The 9,544-nt window shown below is 39.4% G+C and overlaps 1 protein-coding gene across 2 annotated transcripts in view; it reads right to left on the bottom strand.

Moving 5' to 3' along the window:
• Positions 1 to 3,999: 3,999 nt before the first annotated feature.
• castor2 (cytosolic arginine sensor for mTORC1 subunit 2) overlaps positions 4,000 to 9,544 on the bottom strand; it is a 39,928-nt gene continuing 34,383 nt past the window's right edge. For both annotated transcript variants that reach the window (XM_034099579.2, XM_034099578.2), the window contains 3 exons: positions 8,205 to 8,287; positions 7,878 to 7,972; positions 4,000 to 6,432 (listed from right to left, as the gene is read on the bottom strand). In XM_034099579.2, coding sequence (XP_033955470.1) covers positions 6,370 to 6,432; positions 7,878 to 7,972; positions 8,205 to 8,287 — 241 coding nt within the window. In that variant the 3' untranslated portion in view covers positions 4,000 to 6,369. The remainder of the gene's footprint in view (positions 6,433 to 7,877; positions 7,973 to 8,204; positions 8,288 to 9,544) is intronic.

Here is a 9,544-nt window from a genome sequence, read left to right as displayed (position 1 = left end):
CATCAGTTTTGCTTTAATAAATGGTGAAGCACAACTGCCCTTTTTCCTAATTTCTGTACAGGCATTTTGGACAGATCTGAAGCTGATCGACATGGTAACCTTGACATGTAGTGATTTTAACAACGACATAAAGTGTTAAATGTTGTTTTCCCAGTTTGGAAGTTCCAGAAAATTAACCCACTTTTCCCACAGTGATAGTTTGCCATACAATATGCAATGGAGAAATCCCATTGCTATGCTATATCAAAATTAAATGTGTCTAGTTTGTTTACCATCATCCATTTAGCTTTTTAATAAACACTGAATTATTATCCTTTCCCCAATTTCTGTACAAGCATTTGGGACAGATGTGAAGCTGATATAGATGGTAACCTTGTCTATAATGTAGTGACCGTATCGATGAAGGATGTTTCTTGCAGTACAGTGAGTGTGTCTGCAGGGTCTGCAGGCGCTGATGTTGTTTCAGGACCCTCCCAACTGAGTTCAGGTTTTGTGGGGCCATTCATCATTGTGACAACTGGAGGGCCCCTCAGAGAGCACGGAAATGTATTTATGACACAACTACTGAGCACACATGCCAACCTTTCCAAATCCAAAAGAGGTAGGTTTGCGCGCGGCAAATGTGCACGCCCAAATTAGGTAATCAGAAGAAATGGAACCCCAGTAATTACGTGTATAAACCATGTATTTAACATATTGCATCATTTTATGCATCTTTCAGAAAAAGTGACATCAACGACATGTTGAATGGGAATGGGAAATAAGTATCTCAGTCTCCACATTTTATTGTATTTTTAATGTGTCAAGCCAGCTAAGTCGGTAGGCGGTAGAAACATGTCAAAAGCGGTAGACTACCGCCCAAATCGGTAGGGTTGGCAGGTATGACTGAGAGAGCATAGCACATAAGTCAGGCCCGGTTCCAGAACAAAATGACTCAGGGTGCATCAGAGATTAGAGAGGCTGCAATGGTAAAGTGCTATTTTTACAAGTGTTGAGTGGAACTAACACCCTCTAGGGTAGTCCTCACCTCCTCTAGGGGGGTCCGGGGGCATGCTCCGCCGGGAAGATTTATTTTTAAATATTGAAGTTAAAAGCATCTATCTGGTGCATTTCTGAGAGCAACATTAAGAGATCTATGTGCTCTTTGCTTGATTCATGCCTTCCCAGTCCCTTATCACGTACAAGAGCATGGTGCCAGTTGTTGTAGCCAGTTGTGGTGAAGGCATCTGACTTACTTGAACCGAAATGTCTACATGCATAGCAGAAGATGGCATCTTTTTTACATGAATATTCCAGCCAATCTCTGTTTTGAAACCATGAGCTGCAAAATGAGCGCCTTACCCCGCTGTACAGGCGAGTTGGGTACTTTTTAATATACCTGTGCAGGCTCTGTTTTGCCGAGGTCCTCTGGCACTTGCGGGCCGCTGAGGGGTGGCGGTGTTTGGGGCAACGAAGACGGCTGCGGCTGCTCCGCCTCCGTGGGCGAGGCGGGCAAAGCTGGCGAGTCGGGCGTTAGTGTCCACGACAGTGGCCGCGGGTAACGTGATCTGAACTGTTATTATTTGCAGTAGATGCAGTGTTACTGCTGGCGATAAGGGCTGGTTGTTTTAACCATTTTCTGAGTTCCATCACTGACTGCTGTGTAAGCACCTTGCAGATGACGAACGCGCAGCGGCACAAGTCACACGCACCTGACATAATAACGTTACTTACCGTTCAAATTACTATTACTATTATTATTGTACATAATAATCATTTTATTTTTTTCATTTTTCAAATGAGTGTGCATAACGACTCAACTGAGGGTGCAATGCACCCTTATGCACCCCCGTAGAACCGGGCCTGCATAATGTACACCTTTGATCAATGTGTGAAGCTGGATCAGACAACGCATGGGACAGTTTATAAAAACAAAACCACAATTTTCCCTGGCTGTTTTGTAGGCATTTGCTAGAGATTTTTGGCAAACATGTTAACTTGGTGGTACAAATATCTTGGATGGACAGTCATACTTTTGTATAGATGGGTATGTAGGCAAAGGAAACATTAGTAGCTGAAACTAAGTTAGGAATCAGACGGTTGATAATAAGATTGTCTTAATTTGAGGTAGAAAAGCTATCCAACTATGCATATGGGTAAGCCTGTGGTAAGAGTGTAGTTGTCATGGCAACATCTGTTAGAATGGCCATTAGCTAACTGTTTATCCATCGCTATAACGTTTTGTTGCTAACTTTTAGCTCACTATTTCAACAGCTAATGACCTTTTATCTAGCTTTTTCTACTGCTAATCCATTGGGTTAAGCTGACTTTTAGCTAACAAATAGCACCGTTTGTCGCTAATTTGGAGCTACTATTTTTTTTAATCATTAGCCTACTTTTAGCCTTTATAATACAGTCTATGCTTTTAGCTCACTATTTCAACTGTGACTTTTTTCTAGCCTTTTCTCCTGATATTCCATTGGTTTATGCTAACATTTTTAACAGTTTGTTCTTAACATTTCGCAAACTGTTTTAAGTTTTACTCAAGATTCAAGTATCTTCAACTGTTTATCCCTTGCTTTTAGCTAACTTTTCCAAAAGTCAATCCATTACTTTTAGGTTATTATTTTAATAGCTTCTTTTAAGCTACGTTTTTCAGCTTTGTTTTTCCATTACCTTAATGTAAGCTAATTAATGAAACTTTCTTCCCTACATTGGAGATCAATTCCATCTGTTTTAGCTAACTATTTGAATTGTGTATTTATTACCTCAAGTGACCTATACTGTAGCTAACTCCTTGAATTGTTTATTTATTATTCAGTTAACATTTTTTATTATTTAAACTAATTATTCCTTATGCCAAGTCATTTTTTTTTTCACACATAGATTACGTTAACAGTTGCTTTTTCAGTAATCTAGTTCAGAATTAAGAAATAAATCATAATTGTGTCCTATTATATAAAACAAATGTTGATAAACTGGTTAATTTGGCAGTTGAAAATAAAGCTAACTATTTTAAAGCAGCAGCATATTCTAAAATAGGCAGAATATTGTATCTTTATCATGAACATATTGTATTGTGGGTCCTCTGCCGATTCCCACCCGATATATAAATGTATTTGCTTACATAGGCTACGGCAAAACCATTCACTTGCTAGTCAGTGAGCCGTTAAGCTGTAGAAGATTATGTAGGAAGATAATCAAGACAGAAGGTCAGGTGTGTGCAGAAAAAGTGTGTTTTTTTTACGTAGAAGAATGATTACAATGACATAACTACAGGTGTATATCTCTTGTGAATATCCAGAAAGAGGCAAATGGTCATTTAAGTGAGACTTAAAGAAATAAATGTCAAATATGATTTACTAATGAAAGCAATTAAACCAAAAACACTTCCTCACTCAGTTCAATACTCTCAATACACTCAATGATATTTCGACTAGTAATTATTTGTATCCCCACGATCCTCATCAATCTGTAGTGTCTTATTTTTCAAATGTATATGTCAAAGTTACAATTTGGATGACAAATAATAATTACTTAGCGATGTAACCTCGCGTTAATTTCCAGAAAAAGCCCAATGGGTAATTTAGTGACAATATAAAGGGTTTTAAAGAATAAATGTCAAATATGATTTACTAATGAAAGCAATACAACCAAAAAAACACTTATTTGCTAGGTTCAATATACCCGATGATGATATTTTACTATACTATACTATACTACAAATACTTGTATCTTACTGATAGTTGTCTTTTTGTTGCATTAGATGAGCAAATAAATGACATTAAGTCAATCTGTAAAGTATTATTTGTACAACTTTTAAGTCAAAATACTACGAAATTGGACAAAGAAATCAGATTTACAGTTCATTGCTATGCTCTGAGGACCACATTGTGCAGAGATGTCCCCGGTTTATTGATTTAAAACACACACTGAGAGCAGATAACAGTGAGAGTACAATCCCCCGTTGTTAAGTAAAGACAGCAAAATAAAAAAACGACACAATGGTGAAACCAGATCTCCAAAAAGAAAAAAAAAGCTTGTTTATTTTTAAGTTTTTCACACAAGAAGCTCCAAAATGAAACGCTTTTAAACTTTCAAATGTTATCAGAAGAAATGTCCCCTTCCTCCTGTTTTTAACACTGATACATACAGAGGTTCTGCTAATCGAATATGAGCAGAAGATAGGTTTGTTGTTAGGTGCAAGGTTGTGTGAAATAAAAGGAAATAAAAACATTATCACCAAATGCTTAAGACCAACAGCAATCAGAACAGGGTCTTTCCTTACAGTAAATAGCCCTCCCCTGTTTTTTCACATCAGTACAGCAGGCCTGTGTTCATCGGCCTGCATTAAAGTGCAGACTGGGGGCGGGGGGGCAGCTTCATCGCCAACATTGGACACATCCATCATTTTCCCAACCAGTTTAGATTGAACTACGCCCACTTCTGCACGACTGAGCAATGGATGTATGAAGAGAACGTAAGGAAAATGTAAAAAATAAAATAGGGAGGCTGTGGCGCAGTGGCCTAGTGTGTTGGTGTTCGGATCAGGTTCAAACCCCACTGCAGTCAGCATGTCGTTGTGTCCCTGGGCAAGACACTTCACCCCAAATGTCTCCTGTGAGGATTGTCCACACTCCACAGTATTGAGTATGTGAGTCGCTTTGGATAAAAGCGTCTAACAAGTGACATGTCATGTAATGTAATAAAAGAAATCAATGAATGAAATAAAAGAAAAATAAAGTAGTAATTAAAACATAAAATAACAATAAAATAAAGGAAAAGATGGCATTTTAACATGACTGAAGTATCCATTGTCAATTAGTATTAAAGGATTAATTAACATTTACTCTTCTTTCATATTAAAAAATCGCTATTTCCATCAATCTACTTTGAAAAAGATACTAAGGTAGCCGTTATGTTCATATTTCGTTGGATGAAAACGCCGCGCTGACGCCACGTCGATGCTTTCGTCTTGCAGAAGTGGGCGTAGTTGAGTATAAAGTGGGTTGGAAAAACGATAAGACGCCAACATGGAAACCAGGGCTCCTTCAATAGCTTATGTCGTTATTCGAGTACAAAGTGGCTCAGTAATTTATCACTACTGTAGATGCAAAACATTTGTTATCATTGCACTTTATATCACCGCGGGGTCCCACCGTGAGCAACACCAGACGAGAGGTACCAGGAATAGTATCTTGAAATCATTAAATCGTCTTGAAATCTATGAAAGAATTTGAGATATAAATAGATTTAGGTTATTGAAAGTGCTTGAATGTATATATTTTATGCAATAATAGAAATTGGTGGTTTTTCCAGCCCTATAGAGAAGGGATCAAACAAGGGTCTCTCACTGTTATCAGTGAACTTCTGGAAAGCCATCTCCTTCCTTCACATTATAAAATGTATTATTCATTAAGTAATCCGTGTCAACATAAAGTGTTGGGTCCTATATATTTGAAAACATTTAATTAAATACTGCAAATTAAACCAGAAAAGTCAGGTAAACATCAGTAAGGTTCCTTTTCTGTAGACGTTCAATGCCCAAAAGCTGACTATTAATTAAATGTTCACCTTTTTAAATCAAATGTAATAAACACAACCGACTCTGAAGTCATTAATGCCTCACACATTGTGCTTTCAAGCCAAATAATATATAAAAAAATTGTGTTTTTTATTTAAATATGGGGATAAAATCTGCTAATTTTGAGTGACACATCAACCAGGTTGCTCACAGTGTGACTGCACATTAAAAATGCTTAAATTATAATTTCCTCATCAAGGCCTTGGACTCACTTCATGCTCCGGCAAACCCAGAATTTAAATTTAAACAAGGGACTCCATCAGTAAGATCTTCGCTGTAATTAAGAGCTACTAAAAGCAACAAAACACACCGTATTTCTAAACCAGGCGCTGTGTCATCGGTCAGAAAAATGTCTCCTACAATTGCACACATGTAAAATATTCTGACAAAGGCATCTGTTTAGGCATTCAAACATCATGGCACTGAGAAATGACCTTAGAAATATTGAGAGCTTTGATAAAATATCAAATATTCCTTTTGCTTTTTTTGAGAGTACATTATTCGTAATTTTCCACGAGAGTAACTAATACAGTATGGCGCTCATGAAGAAGCAGCTTCAGAGAGAGAGAAATGTTCAGTCTGGTAAACTAAAGGGAGTGTTTCCTGTGCCAGGAGGAGGGGGTTTAAAGAAAATGGCCGAGTACCAAAAGTCATCTCTAACACCGTCCCGTGCTTCCGGTTCCTTCCTTTTCGGAGCCGATCCACAGCAGATCAGCTCCGGGCACTTTATGGATAAACGTTTGAACGAAATGACTTGAAATCATTTTTTTTTAATTTTTTTTTTTATAAACTTCCACTGGTTTCCTTCACTGTGCCGTGCTCTTGGTCCGCAGAGCTCCAATCACACTCTGGATGTTCTCTTCAGGAACCTGGAACACACACACCAAGTTTATTGTTATGGTTTTGTGTCGAACAAATAGCCAAAATGATGTAGTTCATATGATATTTTAAAGCAAAAAAGCATGAATTGAGAGAACTTTTGAAAAGGTTTCACTATTTCTGCATGAAAGATTAATGAATTATTTATCAAAATAGCAATCATACAGAATTTAAAGGTCACCTATCATGCTATTTTTAGGCAGTAGCATAGGTCTCAGATATATAAAAATATATAAAACACATGTGTTTTGCTCAAAATACCGAAAACAGATCACCCATTCTAGCCATGCCTCATATCCCTCTATTTTACTTCCTGTTTCAAAAGTGCTGATTTGGGGTAGAAAGCTTTAAAAAAAAAAAATGTATTAAAAAAAAAAGGAGGGGTCTGAGCTCATGCGGGACCCGGCAGCTACCGTCTAAACTAAATGCTGCCGTGATGAAACGCCATATCATGGATTATCAAGGATTCTCTCTGAAACAGTCTGGAGCTCAAAGGCTTTCTCTCTTGCCGGTTACACCACAAGGTGAGTTCCTTTTGACTTCCTGCTTCTTCACACACATGCTCTCCAGTACAGGTTAGCTCTGAGTGTTAGCGATGCTAATGTAAACACCGACCAGATTACGTCCAAAACAGTCGGGCATTGTTTCTGATAGCAACGTTTCTGATAGGGCCGTGGGTCCACATTTCAGATATGACGTCATATCGGACTCAAATCTGGATCAGCTCCGTTGTTCCCCGTTTTTAGAGATTTGGGTACGGAGGAAAAGAGAGGGTTTTATTTTCTGACGCTGCGTGAGTTCCCCGACACACCGGGGACACTTTATGTATAAAGACATCACAAAGTGCATTTCGCATGATAGGTACCCTTTAACTTCAGGTCTACAACTAATGATAATCCAGAGGTCCCAGGATATTTAAAAAGTCTTAAATTCATTGAATACATTTAAAGTTATATTGGTATTAAAATATTTTAAGTAATACAAAAAAATCGCTAGAAAATTGGAAGTATGATTTTATGAATAAATGTTGACGTTGACATTTTATTAATTATTATTAAGATCCTTTTTTTTTTAATTGACCTAGTTCCTCTAATGTTAATGTCACACAGATTTTGCAAAAGTGTTCTTAACCCTGAGCAATTCAAGTTGTTTTTAAAAGTCAGTATTACTTGTACTAAGTGAATATCTAAACCTTTCTAAAAATCAATGCCACAATCCAAAAATATTATATTTCTTATAGTGTAAGACAACAAAAAATACCAAGTCCTAACATTTCAGAAACTAAAACCATCCAAATGTTGACATATTGCTTAAAAAACAATTAAGTAGTTAAATAAATAGTTATTCTCTACTTATAGGTTAATGTACTTGATGCAGCTCCACAGGAGATACACAGTATTGATTACATTCACTGCATTGAGAGTGAGTCTCTTACCAGCGCGTGGTCGAACTTGAAGGTACTTATGTAGTAAGCAGGAATGTCAGCCGTTGCCAGAGGTTCAGATATTTGAGCCACGATGCCGCACTCATCTGTAGGAAAACAATCATTTGCCATATTTCTGATTATTAAAAGATACAAGTGTGTACAATTAATAGAGACGGTAAAGCAGTGGTTCTCAACATAAAATAAATCAACAACCTCAGCTTTCCAATATTTTAGCTTGTTACTTAAATCAGTGTTTTTTTTACCTCAGTATTTTTTTGGAGGTGAAAAACATTGGATAGAAAATAAAAAAATATTCTTTCCACAAATAAAACTCACCGAATCCTAAAGGTTGCCCCCCGATGCGCACCATTTTCCAGAGCTCCCCGGAAGCACTGGTGAAGAGGACATTGTTTGGAAACCTTGAAGAGAACAAAGGGAAAAACAATTATTAAATTAGATGTAAAGGGCCCATGTCGTGCTTTTCTGGTTATTACCCGTCCCCTTGTGTGTTGTCACACACACACACACACACACACACACACACACACACACACACACACACACACACACACACACACACACACACACACACACACACACACACACACACACACACACACACACACACACACACACACACACACACACACACCACACACACACACACACACACACACACACACACACACACACACACACACACACACACACACACACACACACACACACACACACACACACACACACACACACACACACACACACACACACACACACACACACACACACACACACACACACACACACACACACACACCATTACTGGTGTCATTTCCTGGTTGCTAACAAACGCCATTGCAACACATAATCACTGATGTTCCGCTGTAATGGCGGTGGACTCATCAGAACAGAGTGGGCGAGCTGACCAATCAGAGCACAGTGGGCTCACAGGGAGGGGGGGGCAGGAGCTCCAACAAGCTGTTTAGGACAGAGAGTGAATACACATACTATACAGAGATGCTGTTTGAGAAACCAATGTGAGTTTGGAAAATGGAACATCCATCCATCTTCTCCCGCTTATCCGTGGTCGGGTCTCGGGGGTATCAGTTCTAGCAGAGAGCCCCAAACGTTCCTTCCCCCTCATCAACCAGCTCTGACTGGGGGGTCCCAAGGCGCTCCCAGGCCAGCGAAGAGATATCATCCCTCCACCTGGTCCTAGGTCTGCCCCTCGGTCTCTTCCCAGCTGGACGTGCCTGGAACACCTCCCTAGGGAGGCGCCCAGGTGGCATCCTAACTAGGTGCCCGAACCACCTCAACTGGCTCCTTTCGACGCGAAGGAGGAGCGGCTCAACTCCAAGTCCCTCCCTGATGACCGAACTTCTCACCTTATCCCTAAGGGAGACACCAGCCACCCGGCGGAGGAAACCCATCTCGGCCGCTTGTATCCGCGATCTCCTTCTTTCGGTCATGACCCATCCTTCATGACCGTAGGTGAGGGGAGGAACGAAAATGGCCCGGTAGACAGAGAGCTTTGCCTTCTGGCTCAGCTCCCTTTTCGTCACAACGGAGCGGTAAAGCGACTGCAGTACCGCTCCCGCTGCTCCGATTCTCCGGCCCATCTCACGCTCCATTGTTCCCTCACTCGAGAACAAGACCCCGAGATACTTGAACTCCTT

Source organism: Pseudochaenichthys georgianus, chromosome 14 (assembly GCF_902827115.2).
Source record: "Pseudochaenichthys georgianus chromosome 14, fPseGeo1.2, whole genome shotgun sequence".
NCBI lineage: Eukaryota > Metazoa > Chordata > Actinopteri > Perciformes > Channichthyidae > Pseudochaenichthys > Pseudochaenichthys georgianus.
The sequence above is the reverse complement of the archived record's forward strand: the minus strand, read 5'-3'. Positions and strand labels throughout refer to the sequence as shown.